Source organism: Lemur catta, chromosome 8, assembly GCF_020740605.2.
Source record: "Lemur catta isolate mLemCat1 chromosome 8, mLemCat1.pri, whole genome shotgun sequence".
In the NCBI taxonomy this organism is placed as follows: Eukaryota; Metazoa; Chordata; class Mammalia; order Primates; family Lemuridae; genus Lemur; species Lemur catta.
The window spans coordinates 61999898-62027106 of record NC_059135.1 but is presented as its reverse complement, the minus strand read 5'-3'; the positions used below and the strand labels follow the sequence as shown (position 1 = coordinate 62027106).

Below are 27209 nucleotides of genomic sequence, written 5' to 3'. Positions count from 1 at the left end.
CTTGTTCTCTGGATGAACTGCAGGCATTCAGACTCAACACAAATGCTGCCTCATTAAAACGTCATGCCTACTTTTCACACTGCTTCTCTTTCCCTGCATTATGTTATGTGGTATCATACTATGCATGGATATAATGCAATGTGACAATTAATAAGACATAACTAATGAAAGGCGGTACAACTAGAAAGACAATCAACCTTTTGAAGGAATCTCCAGTCAATTTAGATTGCCATCTCTGGTATACATCTTAGTTATAATTAGTAAAAACGTTGATCCTGAAATAGCCATGGTATTTGTAAATGTCATGCCAAAGAGTGCTCTTAGTTAATGGTGTTTGGAATATTTATGGTTCATACATACATTATTAATACTAAATATTTTGATAAGTACTGACAATAGAGGAGGGAAAGGAGAACAGCAAACATGCTTTAAAAGTATAGTTCAATATTCAGAAATGGAAATAGAGCCAGAGTTTATAGTGCATACAGAAGCTTCTAAAGAGCTACTGTGTTGACAACCTATTCAGGGGCTAATTTAAAACTTGTCAAACAGATTAAACAATAGCTTGTGACAACTGCAACTCAATTTGAATTGAATAAAATTTTATGCTATTTTTATATAAAATTCTCACTGTACAATGGATCAAAGGCACTCAACTCTTGCCTCTCTGGATCTTGCTATTTTGGGTGTTGTCTATAGATTTTAAATTTTTATATTGACACTTTGCCCTGCCAGTATAAATAGGCTCATTTAAATATGCTTTGGGATGGAGGGAAGGAACATTATATAGTGCAATTTATAGTGCAATAATGCAATTTGGGGATTTTATATTCTTTGGATCAACCTTGGTATGCTGTCCAATATAGCTAAAAGTACTCATGAATTGTTTGCAAAGCAATTTGAATGTATTTGGCTCATAGAGAAACATCAAATTAAATCATGTTGGAGTAAAGTTACAATTATTACTCTTTTAAATATCAAGCGGCCACAAGGATCTTGCTGCTGTCTAGGACAACTGTGTGATGCAGTTGGTGAGGCTAACTGTGATGTAATATGATAAGATCAATAAGAGACCCAAAGCACAGCAGCCACAATTTTTCCCCCTTGTTTTCTTCACTGTATACAGTCACCCACAGAAACAGTAGAGAGGGCTTTAGAAGAAAATCCATGAAATTGAATTCTGGTCATGAATTTGCCACAGGTTGACTCTTGGGCAAGTCACTTCACCCATTTGTATTTCTTTACCATAAGATGAGAGCCTTCACAATATTTAAATCAGCCATAATTTCAATAAATTGCCAATAAACAGTGTGCCAATTGTCAGAAACTACTCATGCAGCCCCATGCTGCTGTAGGAACTCAGACTTTCATCCTGAAGATTCTGTATCACCTGGCTCAGGTTCAAAAGAAACGAACCTTCCTCTGATAGGAGTTCCTGGGCACTCATCTGCAATCTCTCCCCCTAACTGCAACTTTTGAGCTTGGTCTACATGACTGCACTCCTGCCAGGTTCTCTGCTGGGACTGAAGACCTCTCCAACATGATAACTTACGGTCTTTGCCCATTTCTGTTTCTGGGAGCTAAAGGATCTTTCCTACTCTTTGTTGAGACCCCATATCAACTCAACTCCTCTCATGAAACCAACTCTCTGGGTCACTGGTCCCTTCCACTGTCTAACCCATTACATTGAAATCTTTGGCAAGTAATGCCAGACTGGAGCTGAGCTAAGTTTGGATACAATTTTCTTAAATGGTAGCCACTTTATTTGGGGGGCTACATAGGATAAAATACCCCAGTTTACTGACCTCTGCTTATGATTTACTTCTCTGTGAAGCCCACTGTTGTGGTCTCAGCATAACTCTTAAGTGACCCCATACACATAAAGATATATAGAGCATTATACCAAGTAACAAATTAGATATGTCAATCTTTCTCTTAGGACACAGCTATACTAAGGTACAAGAGGGCATTTTATATTTCACATAAATAAGGGAGATATTGCTACTATTATAGTAGTTGGAATGAGAATACTGAGCTTGTAGCTGATATTTCTGGCATTTTCCTTGAAGTGTCCCTGAGTAAAGCCTGGTTATGGGACAAAGAATTGCACATGCTTTGAGTTGTAAGATAGAGATGAGCTTTTCCATTTCTCTGAGTGTGTTATATGAGCTATGGAATTAGACAGGCATGAACCGAAGTACTAGCTCCATCATTTACTTCTTGTGACTTTGGTCAAGTTACTTAACTTCTCTGAGATTCAGTTCTTTCCTTTGCATTATTAAATTAATAACATCTGCTTCACAGAGTAGTGGCCACAATTAAATATGATGATGTATGTAAGCCATTTCATGCACAAAAGATGCTCAATAGACAATTTACTTCTGACTTCCTTTGTTTTTCGGTCACACATGTTTATTGTTCCTGAAGAATTGGTATGTTCTCTTCAGTTACAAAGAGAAAGACGAAAAACTATTGTGTTTTCTCTTTGGTCTGCCTGATAGGAAATTCTCCACTAAGTTTTGTGTTCTATTGCCTCAGCAGAGTTTAAATGTTTATGTGTCATTTTATCATCAGTTTAAAAATTCTTTTTCCCTGCATCTATCTTTAACTTATTTCCTGTTTCTGGCTGGTTAAACGCTCTGCCTTATTAATGTACTTTTCACTGTGAGTTGCCTCAAATCCTTTTTGAAAGTAGGCAGTTACTAAAATCAATTTACAGATGTGTTCTCAGAATTCCAGTAGTTTTGGAATCACCCACAAAACTTTAAGAGCAGTTAGGAAAGTTTTTCCTTGTGAAATGTCCTCAGTCCCCAGTGTTCATTCTACTAGAAGTGACACCCATTGCAAAGGCTAACATAAAGTTGGAGGTACCATAGAGCCTTTGTTTTCACATGGGAAGGATCTTGGCATGACCTTGTGTAGATTAAAGAATTCTTGAGTGGTGTTAGTGCCTTCTTAACTTTCTTAGGTCAGCCACATAGATTACTCAAGTAAAACTCAGTAAAAGTTAAGATTCTGTTGTTGAATCTCTTACTAACTTAATAATTTGGATGTCCCAAATAAGTCAGCAGCTTTGGAATCTGGGTTGTGCCTAAGCAAAGGGACTTTAAAATGGAAAGTTAAAAGAGAGGGAGCAGTAATGGAATACGGGTAGAAGTATATAGAAAAAAGTGGAAATAAGAGGTAGGTTTAAGCAGATATTTATCCAGGGCACCCACTTCATTAGTCCCAGCTATGTTGCCTTCTTTGCTTTCTACTCATTGTACTTATTTTTTTTTTCCAGGTCTGGTTCACCTGATAAACTCCCTGAAATAGAACCTCCTCATTTTCCACTCAGATATTGCCATTTTACCTGACCTAGCAGATCTGGCTGTGCCAAGGGCACAAATACAAACCAAGACACAAGCTGGTTTGGTGATTGTTACATTCATTTCCGCCACACTGGATACAACCTTTTTTTCTGTCAAGTCCTGAAGCTGTAAAGGTGCATATCACCTTCCATTGTGCATCTGGAGCCATTGTTTTATTGAGTCAGTCTAATTTTAAATACCCAGAAGCATCACTCAGAATCAGCTTCGTGGTCTGCAGCTTAGTACAGCAGTTCTCATTATTTTAGCAAATATTTATTAGGTATGTGTTATATGCCAGGCACTGTGATAAACATGAGGGCATAATGATGCATAAAAGATGCTCTGAGAATATACTTGGCCTTCAAGCCTTTCTCTAAATGCCCAAATTAAAAAAAAAATTATAGGGATAATCAGAATTTCCTACACTCTACTTTTCAAGCCAAATTTGGACATTTATAATGCTAATGGTTATTGAAATCAATCCTTAAGATAACAATTAATTAATTTAAGGCAAGTAAAAAGTTCTAATTCCATTTTTCTTATACTGGTTGGCATGGGAATAGATTTTTAAAACTTCTTGAATTCCAGAAATTTTTTTCAAGGCCAGTAAAAATCCTTTGTCTTTGTTAGAATATAATTTTACTTAAATATTTTATAAACACAAGATTAACTTCCTTTTACCTGAATTTATGTGAGTAAAACTTTTTGGGATTTTCAAAATCAAATTATAAATTACAAATGAGAATTTTTTAAGTGAGTATGAAATGCATTCTGTGATTGTTAAAAGAAATCAACCCTATAGTTTAGTACTAGAGGACCCATAATTTAAAGACATTCAAACACAAACAACCCAACAACGAAACATGATGGCATTATTAAATCAAAGCAAAGCTCATTAAATAAATCACCCAAAACAGAGAGCAAATATAAAAACAATTATATAATAAACATCTATCAGACATAATCAGACATTAATTCAGAATCTATGTTAAACTTTCCTAAAATGTGTATTTGCTGACACACACTTAATGGTACATTAGATCACAACATTGTTAATATTTGTAATTAGGTAGTGTGTAAGTTCAGATTTCCTCTGTACTGATTGAGGAATCAATGCAAAATTTAGAAACGAATGGATGCTGAAGTTAATATAAACCTGAAACTTCTGATTTAAGTTCTCATCAAAGTAACAATAATCTCATTAACTTTTTAAGTAAATTCTTAAATTTAAGCTTACAGATTTATACTAGTAAAACAATTATAGTATCTATTTTATGTATTGTGGCACAAATGAAAAAGCAGTTTGGCCCAGGCCTGTGACAGATTATAATTAAAGAAATGTGTCCTGGGCTTTAGTCAGTAGTGTCTGAGCAGAGAAATACCCTAATTAATGAAGTTTTTTTCCTTTTTCTGATATGTCACTATTCTATCACCTTTCAAGGAGAAAAGAGAGGTATTTATTTCCTTAATCAAATTTTACCTGGCTACTACTAAATATAAATTAAATATTCACAATGTAATTGACAATAAACTATGACTCCTCAAATTTAAAACACAAGATACAATGTTTGCTATTTCTTATTTCTTAGCCTAACTTGTAAAACACTTTCACATGATGGGTACAGTTCCCAGATTCTGTTTGAAAGAAAGTCAATAATTGAGTTGTGTGTGTTTTTGTTTTTTTTTTTTTAACAAAAACTCTCCCCAGACTCCTTTAATAGGGTTTTAACCCCTGTATTTGCTTCTGAAAATAATCAAAATGTATTCTCTAATAGATAGCTCACATCATATCCAGATAGTATTGGAAGGTTGATCTATGCTGTAATGAATGGTTTCTGATTTATTTCACAGGGGAACATTCTCAAAGGCAAGCGGAATAAGGAACATTTAGAAAGACAGTCTGAGTGTGGCAAATGGCTTCTCTAAATAACAGATTAATCATACGGACAACTTTGGTGGCTGTGATAACTGACATTAGGAAATTTTCTAGGAAAATTGGATCATTAAATATACTTAAATCTTGACAAATTAGGATTAATTAAAACACAAATTAATACTCCCTATGAAATACTAAACCTCAAGCATCATCATCAAATAGATAAGTAATATTTTACATCTTAAGTCTCTGCTCTAGAGTACAGTTTTAATATTTTATAGCATTTCCTGGTTCTGATAGAATTATTGTTTTCAATGTCGCTATTCCACTTTTGACAAATCTTTAGCATTTGTAAGATACTAAACCTTACTTTTTGTTGTTTCTAGAAGCTAATGTCCTAAATTAATGGGTTCTATAATTAATAGGTCATTTCAGATTGTATTACTTCTATGGTTCAGACATTAAGAAATAGGAAACATACATTTCTTGTTTCTTTGGTGATTACATAATACTCCATTTTAACCACTGATCATGATAAGTGGACTCTTTTAGCTGTTTTAACCATACAAATATATATTGCCCTTGTTTGAAGCCCAGATTGCTTTGTCATCTACTTTCTTATTTTACCTTCATGTGGCTGATAAAATAAGAAATGATTTTATTATGTAAGGCCACCAGATCTGGCCAGATTGCTGGCAAAGCAGAGCATTATGGAATCCATGACTGTGGGAATATTTATAAGCATTGGGAGAATAATTTTCTGCATATAACTTTTCAACATTTAGCATGTGATTCATATCACTTTGGAAAAAATATAGGCAGAGCAAAAGCTTGTCACACATAGGCACGATAACACTGTTGTCAATCCTGAACCAGTTTTGGTACCAGTAAAGCTTCCTTGAAAATTAAAACAGAAGCCTTCCTACATTTTCCCTTTCTCTCTCCTGCAACTCTAGTTAACAGCATAACTGTGAGATATTTCTTTGCTTTCAGAAGGACATTTAAACTTTGTTCTGATCCAAATTAAGTCAGGGCCAAGGCTGGGTTAGAGTGTGGATGTGTGGGCAGAGGGGATTTATTGCTTTTACACACATGCCTTTTGCCGGGCTCTGGAGTCCTTCTGCTAATTCTGCAAGAGATTGACTGAAAAACGGTGACTCAGGATTTCAGAAATGAGGTCTCAGGGGAAACCTTGGAACCCATTAGGGTTTCTAAGGGCAACAGGAAGCATCTTCATCTATTTTCAGGAACTTCCCTCCTTCTTCTTACTCAATTATTTGAGAGAGGCAGTGGGGGGAAGGGATGAACGATGCTTCGCAAGTATTCTTCCCAGATGGGTTGATTGTAGATGACCTGAGCTTGCTTACAAAGTAAGGTAAAGGGAGATACAGTCTGCCAGGTAATGAAAAGAATGATTTAAAATACCACCTTGTGCTTAAAACACCATCTTGAACTTGAATCAAATTTGATGGTTTCAGAAACATTTATTATGTGTCATATTTTAGAATCAAATTGTTTGATTGAATTGTCAACATTATGGGAGGAATACAGAGTGGTGATCACCCCATTTTTCAAATATGAAAGGTGAGACAGTGCATTAAGGACCTTTATTTGAGGAAGAACTGAGACTCTAAACTTAGTCTAGGGTTCCTCCAACTATTTTTAATTGCCATAGCTGTCCATCAGATTGGATTTCTAAAGTTGCTGACAGTATAGTGAGATACAAAATGTTTCCCCTTCATTTCATTTATTGATTTTGTAGAAAAGTAATACAGGATATAAATCTAGCATAGATGGCCTTTTTATTTTTCACCAGTTGGGTATTTGTTCCTCAGAAATTTTAAGGCTGACAACAATGCAATTGTTTTCTAGGTAAAGTGATGGCTATATTAATAATTACCCAATTTTTGTAAAATAGTAGAAGTTTTTAAAACAGTAGAAATTCTCTTTCTCCATCTAACAAATTCCTCTCCTGTAAAATGTATTGACTGTTACCTGGCACGATGAACATTCTAGGTACTATTGTATCTGCACATTTCTGCTTCTGCCAATTGAGTCATAAACTAGCTGTGTATGTTCCAAAACCTATTTATTCCTTCTGTACTTGTTAGTGGAATTACATAATTCAATCACATATAGTACATAAAGGAAAGAAATTTTGTGTAAAAGAGAGTGGTATTCTTCCTATTCATAGTATAAAAACAAAGCTGAATGCTTTGAAAACTTTTGTAAAGATGAGTCATTAAAATAAAATGCAACCAGATTGCTGAATTAGGAGTGGAGTCTTACATATCTGGGAATTAGAAAAAAAAATTTTTTTTTTTTTGACAGGGTCTCACTCTGTCACCTGGGCTAGAGTGCAGTGACGTCATCATAGCTCACGGCAACCTCAAGCTCCTGGGCTCAGATGATCCTCCTGCCTCCCTCTCTGAGAATTGGAAATTTTAGTCCATGAACTCTGACTATAATACAAAAATATAAGAAAAAAATTAAAAAGTTATCATAAAATCAGAAATACTTAGAAGTTAAAAACCATACTCTATGATAACTTTTGGATAAAAGAAGAAACAATTTACAATGTGATAAAATGAGAATATTTCATATCAAAACCCATGGAAATACGGAAAAACTTGCATTCAAAGAAAAAGTATATTCTTAATGCCTTCATTATTAAAAAGAAAGACTCAAACAACAAAATACCTTAATACAAATATTAAGAATAGTAGAATTATCCAAAAAATAGGAGAGGGAATTAATGAAGGCAAATGCTGAAAATGAAAAGAATAGTAACAAGCATAAATCAATCCAAGAGCTAACTCCTTGAAAAAGATTGAATAAAACATGTAAGTCTTTCAAAGGTCTGCTGAAGGAAAGAAGACAGAGGGGGCAAAAATATACAAATTTAGGAATAAGAAAGCAGACGTATGTGCTGATACAGAAAATATTAAATGTCTTGTAAGAGAAACCTACATGCAATTTTGTAACAACTTTGAAAGCCTAGATAAAATGGATGAATTCCTGACAAAATAGAAATTACCAATATTGAACAAGAAAGAAATAAAATAAATAATTACCATAGTAGATTAGGAATGCTATTTAAAGCCTACTATTAAAACTATCAGGATCAGATGGTTTTATGACTGACTTCTTTTAAACATTTAAAGAGCATGTAACCATAGACCAATATCATTATAAAATAGATGTGAAATTCTAAACAATTGACTAACCAATAAAATCAACAACATATCAAAAAACATGTAAGACCAAGAAGAATTTATTTCAGGAATCCAAGGATATTTTAAAAGTATTAGTCTTAATGGTGGAATCATTTTCATTAAAATCACCTATTATTGTTCGGAATTATTTTAGAGATTTTAGTGAGCTTAAAAAAAATAAATAGTTGCCATTAGAAAAAAAGGAAATGACTTTTTCTTTTTGCTGCTGATATGATTATATACTTAGAACACCCAACAGTAAATCCTCAAGGGAACCCTCTCCCTCACCAAACAAAACAAAACAAACCAAATTGAACCAAAATAAAGATAAAGTTCTATCAGAATTTGTTAAAGTGGCTAGATAGGAGACAAATAGTTTTATTCCATATTATCTATTAAGTAGGTAAAAATGGAAATGTACAATATACTTCATTTGACTATGCTATATAAAATTAATGAATAAATTTAACAATAAAAGTAAAAATTTCTAAGAAAAAAATTATGAATCTTATTGAAGGGGACCTTATTTTTTAAAATATAAATCGGTGGTTCTTAACCCTGGCTACATATTAGAATAGACATAAAAATACTGACACTCAGACTTCACTATAAGTGATTCTGATTTAACTATTGTAGGGTGGGCTTAAGCACATAAATTTGCTTAAAATATTTTAGATAATTTTAATGTGCAGCAAGGATGAGAACTTAATACTGAAATTCCAAAGTTAATGTAATTATACCTAAATTAATTTAAAATTTACAGAAAGAAAAAGGCTAGAGCAGGCTTATAAGCCATTCTCTGTCTTTCCTGAGGAACACCAGCAAAGAAAGTGACCAGCTAATGGCAAACACTAGTGACCTGCTACTGGCAAACACACTAAGGGCATTTGTTATTTGGGTAGTTCGTATCTATGGAGTGTTTTTAGTGGGAAGTTTCTAGTCTAAATTGTTAAGGCAAATAAATCTTTCATCAACAGATTTATAGGCCATGACTTTCTGGAACATGTCTTGTAAGCAATGTAAAATCCACAATATATGTTTAATGATCAAAAGAGTTTCTGCTTAAGTGTTATATCATCATATGTATTGTTTAGAGACCTTCTTAATTAAATCTGAGCCAGAACTCATACTACCACTAATATGGCAAGGAAGGATCTCCATGGTTATGCCTCATGATTAATCATATCCTTGAAATTTATTAGTAAATCTTGATAGCGGTTATGAATTCTCATTCTTGTGAGCCAGATTTGACAATCTGATCTTTGTGTTATCCCCAAAGCTCAACATGGAGTATGTTGTAATTGAATAAAAATAGTCATATTTTTTATATGGAAGAATAAATGCTCTCAAGTAGCCAAGAGAAAGAAGAACAATAAGATTAGTAAGGGTTGACCTACTTTACCAGTTGTTAAAACATGACATGATGCAACCAAACACAAACCATTCTGATATTAGCATAGGATGAACAGACAGAGCAGATCTGAGAGTCTAGATATGTATCCCAATTATATCTGATGAGTCAATGGGTAAATTAGGTGGTATTTTTAATTAAATGAAAGAAGAATGGCTTATTTAATAAATTCTACCAGTACTGTTTTCTACTTGTGAAGAAAATAATTTACAAAAATAGATTTCAAACAGATTATGGAATTTTTCTTCTAATCATTTAACAAAAGTTATAAGAAAATCTAGGAAGCTACTTATGTAAGCCAAAGGTTTAGTAGGGCCTTTTTAAAAGAGGAAAGGATTTCTGAACTATATAATAAAAGTTGACCAATTAGACCATACTAAAAAAAGAAAAAAAAAAAGCCTATTGGATCCAAAAGATCTTTTAAACAAAACCAACACATTACAAAGATATTAGGAACAAATTGAAATTTAGGTGGCACATAAAACATTACTATCTATAATTTAGAAAGAGTTCCTATAAAATGATAATAAAAAGATAACTGAAAATATGCAAAAATGCTACGAATAGGCAATTCATTGAAGAAAAAACCCAAATGACACTATATATGTGAATGAAAAGGATCCTTAAATTCAAAAGTTGCTAAGAAAATGTCATTAGAGTAACAATAAACTCTCACATATCCATTAAACTGGCCAAAATTAAATAGAACCATAACACCCACTGCTAGTAAAGGGAAGGGGATGAAGTAACAACATTGTCGGGAGAATTGTAAATTATTAAACAATTTTTGGAATGTAATTGTACAATAGCTATTAGAATTTAAAGTACACACAATCTTTAACTCATAAATCTCTTACCTGGAAATTTATCCACAAAAATAAAAGTATCAGTAACAGAAATATATGTAAGGAGGTTTATTGCAGTATTGTTTGAAGTGGCTTGAAATTAGAAATAAAATGAAAGCTCATCAATGAGAGAATAGTCCATTATCATAAATATAGTAGGTAGTTATTAATATATACTATTATATATAGTATATAATTACTTACTAATACTATAGCATGTTATATGCCATTAAAAGGAATGAGTTAGAGTTGTGTCAGCCAACTTGGAAGTATTTTCACAAGATATTAAGTGAGAAACATCTATTAAATACAATTTCATATTATTTTTATAAATTAAATTTTGCAGCTATATGTGTATGGGGTGTATATTTGTGTGTGTGTGTGTACATACATACAAATGTACGTATAATTACGTTAGCATAGAGAAAGCTGTGGCAGTTTATACACATGGGTAACAGACAATGGGACGAGTAAAGTACTGCTGTGAGGGAGAGAGAGTGGGAATGGAGAAGTTAATTGAAGCATAAAAATCTTAAAAATGTTGCACTAAAAAAGCCCCTGTCATAAAAAGCACAGATATTATGATTTTATTTAGGTAATAGTTGTGCGTATGAGAAAGAAAAGAAACTTTTTATCTGAGGAATGTGCACCCCTTTAATTCATCAGAAAGGCAGTGAAATGGGAGGGCAGTCACAGCTAGCTCCCCTACCCTTGAGCTAAGTAATTGCTGCTAGATGGACTCTAGACTGGCACCACCAATAGCTGTAAATTAACCTGACAATGTCATACACTGGATGCTGTAACTCATGCTCTACAGTTCAACAATGTACAGCTAATCACTGTTATTTCTGTAAACTTCTCCTCGCCCTTTTTTTAAAAAAAATCCTTGAGTCTGTCCTGTGTTCTTCGGAGCACTCCCCAGTGTTTCCCCGGCTGCAGTCCTCAACCTTGTCCCAATAAACTCCCTGCATTAATTTTGCCTCGTCTCTTTCTTTAGGTTGACATATCTATGATATGTGCACCGTTAGAGAGGATGGTTCCCAACTGAAAAATATTCTTGCCAGGCTATGACAACTCTGTAAAGTGAGAAAAAATATGTGATATTCAATGAGTATGGTTACCAAGACGTTATTGTATCTGGGGGTTATTTCTGAGTGAAAAGACATAAGGTAATTTTTAATTACTTTTAAAGAAATTTTTATATACTGCTTGATAATTTACAATGATTCTATTATTTAAATCTGAAAAGGTTAGGTCCTTCAACTTTCCTTCAGTGATTGGTCAAATCATCTTTTTTCCTCTTTAAGAATTGCCTTGGGCCGGGCGCGGTGGCTCACGCCTGTAATCCTAGCTCTGGGAGGCCGAGGCGGGTGGATCGCTCGAGGTCAGGAGTTCGAGACCAGCCTGAGCAAGAGTGAGACCCCGTCTCTACTAAAAATAGAAAGAAATTATCTGGCCAACTAAAAAAAAAAAATATATATATACAAAAAAATTAGCCGGGCATGGTTGCTCATGCCTGTAGTCCCAGCTACTCGGGAGGCTGAGGCAGTAGGATCGCTTAAGCCCAGGAGTCTGAGGTTGCTGTGAGCTAGGCTGACGCCACGGCACTCACTCTAGCCCGGGCAACAAAGTGAGACTCTGTCTCAAAAAAAAAAAAAAAAAAAAAGAATTGCCTGTATAAATGACATAATCTCATGGGAACTATTTATTAATGTTTAATAAGAAATATATTAAGAAACATTTATAGGTCTCAATTCTGTGTGTCTTAATGGGTGAGAATGAAATAAAAAGGGAATAAAGCAAGGTACTGACTTAAAATTTCATTAAATGTTATTCTCATGTTAAAGAATGATAGGATACAAATGATCTGTAACCATGATCCTTTTCTCACTGGGTATGGGAGAAGGTGTCCCCTGCTTTTCTTTTCTTGATTCTATTATTCACACACCTCCAATCTGCCTTAATTTCAAGAATGTCTCCATCTCTGCTTACTTTACTCTAGGCCACCCTGTATGCATTTCCTTTTAGCAGTCCTGCTTATAAAAATTTGCAACATGTAGCAGTTTTTCTGGCACCTTACTCCCCTTTGTTCTTCAGATATCTAGTCAAAGGGAATTACTTTATTATAATGCTGTGATCTCAGCACTGGTATTACCTGTTGTTAAATATTAAGAATAGCTTACAGATAAAGCAGATAAAATTAGAGTTAGAGTCTGGGCTAAAGCCCCCATCTTGGAAAACATTGCTAAGACCACATTTTCCTAGCATCCACATCTTGAAACTTACAATACAGAACTACATAATGGCTGGAGATTTACCTCTACGATTCAAATGAAATACTTATACCTATGTGGCATAAGCCTGGCTTACCTTTCCATTATGGTAGTTGTTCCTAACCACAGCCATGTTTTAGCTCTGTGTGGGTGGCAGAGCATATTGACCTAAGATTACCAGTAGAATAGGCAGAATGAACTACAGCATATATGGAAATGATTTAGCATAGCTCTGGAGTATCAAAAAAATACATAATCAGAGGTGATGGACCCCTCTATACAGAAGGTTCTTATCAAATGGTCCCTAGGTGAGTGTGGCGTTCTGCTGGGGGTGGCTTACCTAGCCAATAGGAGCCCAGGATACAAAGTAAAAGAGATTCTTTAGGTATATCTGGCACAGAAGATATAATGATTACTTATTTTTTCATCCACACTCATCCACATGGATAGCAATATGTCTCAACTAAAAAAACAATTAAAATATATCTAAATTTCTTGAACTATTGCTGCTTTAAGGCTATATGATATTTTGGGTTGGATGAACTACTTCTGCTTATTTTCACCTTTAAAAAACAAAGGTTAAGAAATCTGACATATTGGGTGGAACATTTACGCATCCATTTTTAATACAAATTCCCTGTCCATTGGTTATGTTTTCTACTGAAGAAAATATGGGACTTTTATTTGGGGAGAAATTGTGAATGGTTTGATTTCATTATGTTCAAGCAATTTCAAGTTATTCCAGTATTTGAATTAAAAAGGACTTAAAATCATATTTCCAAAGAATATTTTATAACTGAGCTTTGGTGATCTCTATTTTTTATGATTGGCTTAACCTGTGTTGATTACGAAGTGACCTGAACTGAATTGCGTTAGAATTATTCCTGTGCTTCTGCCACTCCAAGGAAAGTATTTTGAAACACATCAGACCCTTCAGCATGAGAAATTGCACTCTAGAGTGCTGTTCAAATAGGAACATTATTTTAACGAGTTAAAAAACAATTTGAGACGTGATTTCCACCTTCCTACTACTGAAAGAGAAACATTATTAATAAGTGGAGAAACTGAAGCATAGAAGTGTGTTCACCACCTCAGCGTGGTGTTTTTGAGGCCTGTTTGTCTTATGCAGGGCCCCAGGGCATGCTGTCATTATTTCTCTTGGTTCTGAAAGGGCTTTAAGTCAGATCCCACCATTGAAGAACTCACTTTGCATAGAAGCAGCATGATGCCAGCTGTAAATAAGTTCTTCTTGATGATGGTTGGAGACCAGGATGAAGTGACCATCATCACTTGTGAAAGGATGAGCACGTACCATTTGTGACCTGAAAATACCAGATGCCTCTCTTAAGCTTGATATTGTTCATGTCAGGGGGCGTCAGATGGTATTTATTGTTCTCTGTGGTATTTTGGAGAAGTTCAGGGTAAGTAGACTTAGGAAGGGCAGGTGAATTTTGTCCTTTCTTAAGTAATCTATTTCTCAGGGACTGGCTGCAGTAGGTGATCATGACAAGTCTTTGTGTTAGTAGACTTCTTGCCAGTATGAAATTTTACTACCTACCCAGTTTCTGCAGAGCCAGGCAATTCCTGTCAACTTATCAACATGCAGATGAAAACATCCTTTCAAGTGCTTGGTGCAAAACTGTTATTTTAATTCAACTCCTAAATGGTAGCTAGGTATTTATTTACAGAAAACCAAAATGTTTCACCAGTCCTCTGGGTCATTATCATTTAAATGCAGGGTTTTTCCAATATCCATGCCCCTTTTAAATGTGTGCAGGATTAGCCAGATATGAGAGCACTGTATTTCTAAGACTTTTGATATAGCTTCTATGACATGCTGATTGGTCAAGGTTTTTCACTAACCATATTTATCAACTTCAGTAGATGAAGGATCATTAGGAAATGATAAAGGGATTAAAAACAATATGGTGAAGTCCAGTCATGCTATTTTGTAAATTTTACTTTTATATTTCTGATGGAGTTTGTTGTCACAGGATAGTTTTTATCTGAGTTGCTGAATTGAACATAACTCAAAGTGCTCACCATTATATTTTACTATGATGTATTAAAATACTTCATGATCTATCTGAATATGAAAGTCCGGCACAGATGAAGTTATTTAAGTAAGCATAGAGAATGGGCATAACAAAGTGTTTGATGGGGTAGAGTTAGACTGTGGATGCAGAGACAAAGTTGGTGTTAGTAGAAGCTATTCTGACAGGTAACAGAGAAATTAGAAAGAGTTGTGAAAGTGAAGGAAATTAAATTTTCATTAAGATACTCCTTAGCACATCAACCCCAAGAAATAAGAATTTCTATTAAACAGTGTACTGTTCTTTCTTAGAATTTTTTTTTAGAGATGGGGTCTCGCTTTGTTGCCCAGGGTAGAGTGCAGTGGTGTGGTCATAGCTCACGGTAACCTCAAACTCTGGGGCTCAAGTGATCCTCCCACCTCAGCCTCCTGAGAAGCTGGGACTACAGCACATGCCACCATGTCTGGTTAATTAAAAAAAATTTTTTTTTAGAGACGAGGTCTTGCTATGTTGCCTAGGCTAATCTTGAACTCCTGGCCTCAAGTGATCCTCCCACCTAAGAATCCCAAGTGGTTGGGCTTGCAGGCTACCATTCTTTATTATTCTCTTTTCCAGTTTGACTGCTTTTGTTCATGGGTCCACTACAAGAGCATGCTGTGTCACTCAGAATCTCACTGTGATTCTAAGTACTTTTAGCCTACCAAGCTGACTCTTGATTGAAATGCCCAAGAATTCTCTTCCTCTTGGGCTTCACTCCTATCCTATGCCTCCTCCTTTCTCAAGAATTAATCTAGTCCCTGCTCTACCTGGAGACTGGACCATGTAGTGCAGGTGCTGTCTAGTTTTCTCCTTGGCCGCACAAAGCCAATGCCTTCACCCTTTCTCTTTTCTTTCCTGCCTTTCTTTAAGGAAAACTTACTTTTCCAACTTGCTGAAGAATGAATACCTCTTCCAAGGCTTTCATGTCAGCTACTTTCTACGTTTATCTCTCTAAATTTCCTCTGTTAATGCCCTAGGCTAAAAAAATACTCCATTGTTCCCTTTTCTTCCTAAATTAGTGTCTGGATTATCTGTCTAATTCTGTGTGTACTCTCCTGGGTATGTGCCTCTGCTCTCATTCTTGTCTTTACCTGAAATGGTCTCCTTTGGTTCTCTGCCATCAACAATTCTACCAGCCACCCAGTCCAGTGGTTTTTGAATAACAGTCCGTGCAGAAGCAGATGTTCCGTAAAGGAGACTCAGAGGCCCACCAAGGGGGTGAGGAGGTGGGCAGCAGATAGCTTAGAATTTCCATCCTCGCGTAGAAAATCTCCCATAATAATTATTTTAAACATTTAGCATATTTGAGTTCTGGTAATTTGAAAATATTGGAAAATGACAAGTTTAATTAAATTGCAGTGAGGTTAAGTGACTTGTCCAAGATAAGCAACAGATTGAGAGCCAGTTCTTGGGTCTTCTGAATCCCTATTGCGCATTTTTCCCCTATGATTCAGGCATTACTTAGTGGAGTTGGAGGCTGGCATTTTTAAGTAAGGAATACATCTCCATTAAATGTTCACACAGAATTTTCTTCCATGCCAGTATAATATCAAAACATGGAGTGATTTCTGTCCTAAATGGTTTATTTCCCTCCATCCAAAATGATCTGTGGACCATTGTTACCAGGGCCCTTCTTCATTCAAGCCAGGCTCTTATGTGCCTCTTATGTGAGGCCACTTGATTATTCTACACTGACATGGAAAATGATTCTCATCATTTTGGTAGTATTATAACTAACACAGCGTTAGTTAACCTTGGCAAGTTTCAGACCAGGTCAGAGGGTGGTTTTTTTTTTTGGAGAAATTCATTAAGATGCTGAGAGTGCTAATCTGAGTCTTCACTCCTACCTAGTCAAACTTTTGGAGGTAGAAGAGAAAAGGTTTTCCAGAATTAACCTGTGCAAATCTTTGAGATAATTTTTACTATTTCTAAGTTTGAAATAACTCTCAACAGAACGTGTTCCTTTCACTAGTTTCTATATCCTGGTCCTTTTCCTTTTGTACTCAGAACCATTTGGTTCAGTTGAAAGGGAGTCCATAATTGTTCCCAGAATGCTTTAAATTCTGGAATATTTGGCAATAGCTTTTTCACAAAATGCAAAAGATGTAGGAAATAAGGAATATGGCCATACTTTTTAGGTCACATCTTTCTTACTTTTTGTGATCTATCAAATAATCAAATGTTTTGGGGCATAAAAAATAATTTTAGGTCAATCAATACAGTGTCATTGAAAATCTTGTACTTCATTTGGATAAGGTTGAACAGTAAAAATGACCTGAAATGTTTCATGAGAAATTATATTTAAGGTTATTCTTAAATGAAATAATATGGAATGCTGATGCAAAATATAACAGTTTGATGTACTTTTATGTATCACAATACATAAATTTAAATAATTTTAAACGTTAATAAATTATGATTTAATTGACAATAAACTGATAAGACACAGGGATTTTAACAATGTGGTTTTGGAGGTAAAAATCCACTTTTATTTTTTTTAACTCCTCAATAGTCTAAGAGTACAATTTCTTTTCTCTAATGAACTGTATTCTGTATATAGTGCTTAATAAATAAGCATCTTCCTTTTGCTGAGTTTTCAGAGTTATCTCGCACTTTGATTTTTTTTACTCACTTTGCAGTCACAAAATGAGAAATGTAGACAAACAACGTCGTGCAAAGTCAAGCTCTCAAAACCACATGCAAGACTGAGCGGCACATGGTTTAGAGCTCACACACTCCAGGATCGTGTCATACAGGCATGCAGATGAGAGGAAAGGAAAGCACCTACATCATGAAAATGGAAAATGATGAAAAAGAATGACATTTTCTTTATGACAATTATCTAATGCAAACCGTATACCCATAAACTTTACCAGAGTTGGGATAGGGACAGAGAAGTGAATTTTTGTGGAGAGTGGGAAACTGTATATAAATATTATCAGAGGTCAAGTTGTTGTTAAAATTAAGGATTTCTATTCTCTACTTGGCCTCTTCCAGGTTATCTTCCCCAGTTTGTTGCTTTGTATCTCCTCTGCTACGTCATGCAAAAAAGATCAGAACTAACATTGGAAATCATTTAACAAGCTCTAAACCTGACAGATAACAAGGGTGTTCTCAACAATTTACACGAGAATTAAATTGGATATAAATACCTCCTGTTCTTACCGGTGGGTGTTGTGATTCCATTTATTAAGGTGTGAAGCAGACAGGAAAGAGATAAATCTTTCATAAGTACATTGTAAATCGGCAAGTGGTATATAAACCAAATTCAAAGGTAATAGAGTCAAACAATGAAAGGTAAATAGTTGTCACAAAATAGACTTTATCACAAAAAATGGTCACAAAACTAGAGTTATATGGAGAGGGGAGGTAAAATAATTGTTTTACTACTGGTATTGAAATAATCTGGCAGTATGGAACAACAAAATTGAGTGACACATGTTTTGATTAAAAATTCTTGACGCTGCTTCAGCCAACCCATCAGTATTCCCCAATACTTCTTGAACACTGATACCTTTGTTAAACAATAATAGTGGTGGAAATGTATAAAAGTGATCAATATGTAGGTGCTCTTTCTTGTGACATTAAAGTGTTCCCTTGGGGAGATCAATTTATCAAATGAATTTTTTCACAAGGAATTTTAGGATGATTTGAAATAACTCATGGAGTTTAGCTACAGTTTTATATGACATGTACTAATTAGATAATTAGCTCTTCAAATTAAAATTTTTATAAGGCATGCCCTTACTTCTCAGTCAAATAAATCACACACAGCTATGATAAACTTATCCATATATAAATATGTCTTTCAAATTGAGTAATACTGCAATGCTTTCTGCACCATTAGTGCTAATTTGGAAACTTGCTTTCTGTTAGAATATTACTTATAAAACAAAAAATATCAATCTATTATAAATTATATAGGCTGACTTACATAAAAATTGTTTATGCAATTGACATAATTAAATGTGAGTGATTTTATGTATTGAAGATTTCTTAGAAACAGGGTCCTTGCCCAGTGGAGGATTAGTCATATTTTTAATCTTTTTTCTGTTGCTCTATGATATGTCATGAAATTTGGATTTGTTATATAATTTATTTAACAATCAGTCTCTGTAGCCAAGTGAAAGAAGTGGGCAATTCTAATAATCAAAAATTTGGGCTCCTTGGACCACATTAGTGTTATTATTGTGTTGATTTTTGAGCAATGATATAAAAGGGGAGTTATGACAAGTGATTCTTGGTGTCAAATTTGCTTAAAAGGAATCCATATTTCCTCCTTGAAAGGAAAGATGCATTAAACCTGGTACAGTAAAAGGGCACATAGTAAATTGTTTAAAATATAAAAAGTAAGTTCTTAAAAGCAGTGTGAATCTTCCTATCATAAAATGCTTATGACATGTATAAGCTCCCTAACCTCGCCTACAAACTTTCAGTTTCCCATTTTTTAAAGTGTGTTAACCTTGGATCTCTGTTTGGGGGCATCATAATTGTTACTGTTCACTTGCCAAATCTTACTGCACATGGGTCCAACTATTCTTTCGGGTGCCGGCAACTAGATCATGCAGTGAAAGCCCAAGTCCCGGCTAAAGCAGTGCTCTTTCTAACCAGAAGTGGGAACTCTACCACACACAGTTATATCAGTTTGCATCATGTTATAATGCCTTTGCCACACAGGATAACTAGATATAGCACCATGCAATGCCATGAATTGAGAATGAGAGACTATCTCCAGGGGAGAAAATACACATCTGAGAGAAGAAAACAAAAGCAAGGGGTTCAAAGCTGGCGAGACTGGCTTTTTCATTTTGGCTATAGCTGTAATGCCTGTGGTGCTTCTGTTTTGGAAAACAAATACATACCATGTTCATGTCAATGCCATTGGTGTAAGTCCACGCATGCTGGAAATACTCTTCGAGACGTTGCCTCAGAGGGTTGGGGATTTGGTGAAAGCGAATGAACTCTTTTACTCGCAGCATCTGCATGTGGTACCTGGCAGTTCCCGAGTATAGTCTTTGGATAATTGCAGATACATTCCCAAAAATGCTTGCATACATTAGTGCTGGATTGGATAAAAAACAAAGTTATGGGGGGACACTGTACGTGGGCATGTTATATATTGTCAGAATAGCAAGCAAGATTTTGATTATCTCAGCCAATTGTGAGGATTAACCACGGGCTCACAGGGAAGACAGAAGTTAAACAAATAATGCTTTAAGATTTAAAATTTAGACAGGAAAGGGAAATTATTCAAATGCATTATGGATTCTAAATTAAAGTCAAAATTCAGATTGTTTCTAATATCAGCTTGTGACTGAGAGCATTGACTAGAGACAAAAGTGCATTTGGAATAAACTATTTTATTTGTCATAAGAAGGCATGTCATAAACATGCTTTCTCAAAAAAAAATCTCATGAGGCAGAAACATCTTTTAAGGACTTTAAAACCACTTTTTGAGTTGGAATTTAAACATTAATTTTTAAATTTTGACTTATCTCTGGCTCTCAGTCTCAAATCTAACCTTGTAGTAGTAAAAATCTATTATAAATTTTAAGATCATTTTGAATACATTGGATTTGCTAAGAAAATAACTAGTTCTTTTAAAAAACCCAGAGTTTCCTTAGAGTGTTAATTAGGGTACAATTTTTTTTTTTGAGACAGAGTCCCTCTCTGTCACCCTGGGTAGAGTGCAGTGGCGTCATCATAGCTCACTGCAACCTGTAACTCCTGGGCTCAAGCCATCCTCTTACCTCAGCCTCCTCAGTAGCTGGGACTACCCGTGTGTGCCACGACACCCGGCTAATTTTTCTATTTTTATTAGAGACATGGTCTTGCTCTTGCTGAGGCTGATCTCAAATTCCTGAGCTCAAGTGATCCTCCTGCCTCAGCCTCCCAGTGTGCTAGGATTGTAGGCATGAGCCACCATGTGCAGCCTTAGTATACAATTTTTAATCTATTTAAATTCATTTTAATAGTATCTTTGCATAAGAAACATATCTCTAGCTTAGAAAACGCACATAGTTTTATTTGTTGGGGAGAAACAAATATATTTTCGTTCTTTCATCTATGGGTAGAAGCTGCTATGGCATCCCTTGCTATATTATATATCCAGTACTTAGGTAGATTATCCATATTAGTTCTTCTTCACTAAATCTTTATGACTTAAACTCTTTAAACTCTTTCTCTATTCTTCTTTAATTTTTTTTTTTTTGAGACAGAGTCTCGCTCTTTTGCCCTGGGCTAGAGTGCTGTGGCGTCAGCCTAGCTCACAGCAACCTCAAACTCCTGGGCTCAAGCCATCCTTCTTCCTCAGGCTCCCGGGTAGCTGGGACTACAGGCATGCACCACCATGTCCAGCTAATTTTTTCTATATGTTTTTAGTTGTCCAGCTAATTTCTTTCTATTTTTAGTTGAGACGGGGTCTTGCTCTCGCTCAGAGCTGGTCTCGAACTCCTGAGCTCAAACGATTCACCCGACTGAGCCTCCCAGAGTGCTAGGATTACAGGCGTGAGCCACCGCGCCTGGTCTCTATTCTTTTTTTTTTATTTGTATTCAGTTTTTAGTAATTCTGAGAAACGCCATGCTCTGTACTGAAAGTCACATCATGACACATGGCCCCTATGTTGATTTTGGGCATGTCAGAGACTGAGAGATGAGGTGGTAGGTAAAGCCGTGGAACAGCAATATACCCAGCGGGTGGGAAAAGCAACAACAATAACAAAAATGTTGAAGTGTTTGATTATATTATATTCAACCAACATGTGTTTTTTCCAAACACATTTTGCAAACACTTGCCTTCATAAACCACTTAATCATTTTAAAAGTTGGTTTTGGCCAGATTCAGGCTTTGTTTAAACTAATAATGTTTTCCCAGGCATTTGCTTTCTTTTCTATCTTATCGTGTTTGCTTATCTCATCATGCTTGGTTATCATGGTCATTGTCTACTGTAGATGTCCCAGGTAAGAGCATGTCCTAGGGAAAGAAGTAGCCCCGTTTTTATCTATTTGAGGGGATGAAAGTTGCAGGACTGTGATGTTTAATTTTATGTCAACTTGACTGGGCCACAGGACGCCTGGGTATTTGGTAAAACGTCACTTTGGGTGTGTCTGTGGATGAGATTAACATTTGCATCATTAAACAAGTAAAGCAGATTGTACTCCCCACTGTGGACGGACCATATCCCACCCATCGAAGGCCTGAATAGAACAAAAAGGTGGAATAAGGGAGAATTTGCTCTCATTGCCTGTCTTTGAGCTGGGACATCCCTGTTCTCCTGCCTTTGGACTTAGACTCAGGCTCATGCTGAAATCATACCATTGGCTTTCCTGAGTCTCCAGTTAACTACGGATCTGAAGACTTTTCAGCCTTCATAGCCATGTGAGCCACTTTCTTATAATAAATCTCTTTAAGTCTATATCTATGCCTATATCTATCTATCTATCTATCTATATATATATCTATATCATCTATGTATGTATATATGTATGTATGTATCTATCTAATCATCTCTCCATCTATCTATTGGCCCTGCTTCTCTGGACATCCAGACACATACAGGAGATTTGTAGTGAGGCTGGATTGGCATGTTTAAGACACATTAATTCTCCATGAGGTAGACTGGCTGTTTAGGTTGTATCCTCCATGGGAAGAGAAGGCAGGCCTAAATTGTTCCTAATTTGATTAAATGAATAATTCATTAAGTGAGAGTTAGCGATATTCACCAGAAACTGATTCCTGTGATCCAAGGAGTCATGTGAGAAATATCTTTTACTCATTCTAAATGTAGTGTTGGAAATACTTACGTGTGCTATGTTTGCAAAGTACCTATCAAGTGCTCAGCAAGTAGATTCAATCAGAGGGCACATAATCAGTGCTGGCAATTTAACCTAAACCACATAATTAATTACATGAAGGGAAAAGGTCAGGAAAAAAATTCTCATTTCATTTTTAAAAAATACTGTGGTCTTATCTCTATATTTCTACCAAAATGAACTAAAAAGTTAGTTTAGGTCATAAACAGGAATTTCCTACTCACTGTCAAGATGGAAAAATCTAGATTATAAGTACATAGCTGAACACATGAATGACCAATTGAAATATTTCTCTTAGGAAATTGTATGTTTATGACTTTTAAAATTATAATGAAAATATTATGTTTTTCTATTTTTCAGGTAGCAAATGGAGCTAAATGCTATAAGCTTATGAGAAGAATAAAACAATTATATACTGGCTGGGCGCGGTGGCTCACGCCTGTAATCCTAGCCCTCTGGGAGGCAGAGGTGGGTGGATCGCTCAAGGTCAGGAGTTCGAGACCAGCCTGAGCGAAACCCCGTCTCTACTAAAAAAAAAATAGAAAGAAATTATCTGGCCAACTAAAAATATATATAGAAAAAATTAGCCGGGCATAGTGGCGCATGCCTGTAGTCCCAGCTACTCGGGAGGCTGAGGCAGTAGGATCGCTTAAACCCCCCAGGAGTTTGAGGTTGCTGTGAGCTAGGCTGACACCACAGCACTCACTCTAGCCTGGGCAACAAAGTGAGACTCTGTCTCAAAAAAAACCAAAAAACCCCCAAAACCAATTATATAATGTACACATTATTTAGTTAATGCACAACTGGCAATAATATCATTCAAAAGCAAATTGATAGACTCTGCATATATAGGGATCTCTCCTCAACTCAATATTTTATGAGCTTTATATTAGTAACATAGGAGTTCTTATTTCATCAAAATAGTTGACTTTAGGTTAGGTATTATAGAAATAAAACAGAAGTGTCTTAAAACTTCCTTCAGCATACCACACCCAAAATCTGATAGGCTAACCATACTAATAACTTTGGTTTGTTGGAGGGTATTAGCTGAAAGACGTTGACAGAACAAATACACTTGCTTTTTTATTACATAAAATTTTTAAAAAATAGTAGTTAAAAATAAATTTTATTGATGTATAATTTGAATATGATAAAATGCATACAAGTGTACAGTTCAATTAGTTTTGACAAATGTATACACCCCTGTAAACACGATCAAGATACAGAGCATTTCCATCACCCCAAAAGTTTCCTTGTGTCCCCCAATTGCCTGTGCCACTCACTTCAGATCTTAGACAAACCACTGAGCTCCTTTATGTCATTACAGATTAGTTTGCATTTTCTAGGGTTTCATAGAAATGGAATCATAATGTACATATTCATTTGTGTCTGACTTCCTTTGCTCAGCATAATGTTTTTGGGATCATTCTGTTGTGTGTATCAGTAATTTGGTTTTTTTTTTAATTGCTGACTTGATTTGCATCGTATGGCTATACCACAGTTTGTTTTTCTCTTCTCCTATTGATGGAAACCTTGCTGTTTCTAGTTTTTGGCTATTATAAATAAAACTGCCATGAATATTTGTATACGAGTCTTTGTGTGGGCATATATTTTCATATTTTCATTTCCCTTTTAAACACCTAAGAGTGGAATTGCTGAGTTGGGTGGTATGTTTAACTTTATAAGAAACTGCCAAACTGTTTTCTGAAGTCGTATCATTTTACATTCTCACCAGCAATGTATGAACATACCAGTTGTTCCATATTCTCTCCAACATTTGATTTTGTCAGTCTTTAATTTTAACCATTGTAGTGTGTATAATATCTCATTAGGGTTTTAATTTGCATTTGCCTGATGAATAATAACATCTTTTCATGTACAATGGTCATTAATTTATCTTCTTTTGTGAAGTGTCTGTTCAAATATTTTGCTCATTTTTAAATTGAGTTGTCTTCTTATTATGGAGTAGTAAGAATTAATGATATATTCTGGATGTAGGTCCTTTTTCAGATCTAAATATTGAGAATATTTTCTTCCAGTTTATCATTTGCCCATTGCTTTTCTTAATGGTGTTCTTTGAAGAGCAGAAGTTATTAATTTTAATGAAACCTAATTTATCAATTTTTATTTTTGGCTCAGGATTATTTTTAGTTTGTTTCAGTTTTGGGAATTTGTATCATTTAAAAAATTTGTCCATTTCATGTATATTGTAAAGTTCATTGTTCTTCATGATGTTCTTTTATTATCCTTTTAATAAAGTCCGTAGGATTTGTAGCAATATCTTTTCTGTCATGTAGGACATTGGTAAGTTATGTCATCTCTCTCTTTCTTTCTCTCTTTCTTTTAGTCTAGTTGGTGGTTTATCAATTTTATTGATCTCTTAAAGAGCCAGAATTTATTTCCATTAACTTCCTCTATTGTTTTCTATTTTATTTATTTATTTATTTATTCTGCTCTTATATCTATTATTCCTTTTCTTTTAGTTATATTAGGTTTAATTTCCTTGTTTTTTGACTAGCTTCTTAAAATAGAAGCTTAAATGTTTGATTTTAGATCTAACATACTTTTTAATAAAAACACCTAAAGCTATAAATGTGTCTCTAAAAATTCCTAAAGATGCCCACTACACATTTTGATGTATTTTATTTTCATTAAGTTAAAAATATTTCCTAATTTTCCATGTGATTTCTTCTTTGAACTATGAGTTATTTGGAAGTGTGTTAATTTCCAAATGTTGGGGGACTTTTTAAAATATCTGTCAATCTTTCTTGTCTCCCTCTTCTCTTCTACCTTCTTTTGTTACTGATTTCTGGTTTCTCTGTGATCAGGGAAATATTCTGTATCATTTTAATACTTTAAAATTTATTGAGACTTGTTTTGTGGCCCAGCAAATGGTCTATCTTGGTGACTGTTTCATATACATTAGAAAAGAATGTGCAATTGTCAATATGTCAAGTTTAGCTTTTAGCATTGTTCAAGTCTTCTATATCTCTATTGATATTTTTGTCTATTTATTCTATAAAACATTGAGAGAGGAATGTTGAAATGCAAACTATAATTGTGGATTTGTCTATTTCTCCTTTTAGTTATGTCAGTTTTTGTATCATATAAAGTTCTGTAATTGAGTGCATACACATTTAGGACTATTGTGTTTTTCTACTTTATCTCTGGTAATATTTTGTGTCCTAAAGTCTACTTTGTCTGTAATTAATACTGCTCCTCAAATTTTCTCATGATTAGAGTTTGTGTGAACATTTTTTTAAATCTTTTTCTTGTGTCTTTATATTTTAAGTTTGTTTTCTTTAGGTAGAATATGACTGAGCCTTGCTTTTAAAAATACTGTTTGACAATGTCTGCATGTCAATGAGAATGTTTAGATTATTTATTATTATTATTCCTATTTATTTAGGTCATTAAGTATGAAATGTCCAATTTTGAATCAAAAGTGTAGTTTATTATATATCAAACAAGAAGCAGTACTATCGACACAGTTTTGCCATCTTAACAGTAGCTTGTTTATGCCAGCAGCAAAGAAGCCTGGAGAACAAGTGGTGATGAAATTGTGAAAGGCATTTTCCACAGCTTGTTGAGAATTGAATATTTTTCCTTGCAAGAAGTGGTCCAAAGCCTGGAAGAAGTGGTAGTTAGTTGGTGCAAGGTCTGGTGAATATGGTGGATGACAGTTTCCAAGTTCAGCTGCTGTAGTTTGAGCAGCGTGGTTTGTGCTTTGCAAGAGGATTGGCCTGTCTCTATTGACCAGTCTCAGCTGCTTAATCGCAAGCATCCTTATTATTTTATCCAATTGGTTGCAGTAGACATCCGCTGTAATCAATTGACCAGGTTTCATGAAGCTGTGGTGGATAATACCAGCACTGGACTACCAAAGAGACACCATTAGCTTTTTTGGATGACTATTCCATTTTGGATTGTGTTTCAGCACTTCCTCTTTATCCAACCATTGTGCCAAATGCTTGCGATTGTCAAAAAGAATACATTTTTCATCATACATAACAAATACAATATCAAAATGGTTCAACTTTATGTCATGACAGCAAAGAAAGGCAAGCTTAGAGACGATTTCTCTTCTGACACTTGTTTAATTCATGTGGAATCCATCTATCCAGCTTCTTTATTTACATTGCCCATTTGTTTCAAATGGTCCAGTATTGTTGGAATAGTGACATTAAACCTTACTGCTGATTCACACGTAGGTTGAAATGGATTCGCTTCCACTACAGCTTTCAGTTCATCATTATCCACCTTGGTCTCAGGTCACCCATGTGGCTCAGTTTCAAGATTAAAATCACCGGAACAGAACTTCTCAAACCATTGACGTACTGTGTGTTCATTAGCCA

At 35.0% G+C, this 27209-nt stretch overlaps 1 protein-coding gene across 1 annotated transcript in view; it reads right to left on the bottom strand.

Moving 5' to 3' along the window:
- The window catches only part of KCNH7 (potassium voltage-gated channel subfamily H member 7), a 451497-nt gene that overhangs the window by 32717 nt on the left and 391571 nt on the right, over positions 1 to 27209 (bottom strand). Inside the window, exon 9 of the mRNA XM_045560346.1 lies at positions 19905 to 20104. Coding sequence (XP_045416302.1) covers positions 19905 to 20104 — 200 coding nt within the window. The remainder of the gene's footprint in view (positions 1 to 19904; positions 20105 to 27209) is intronic.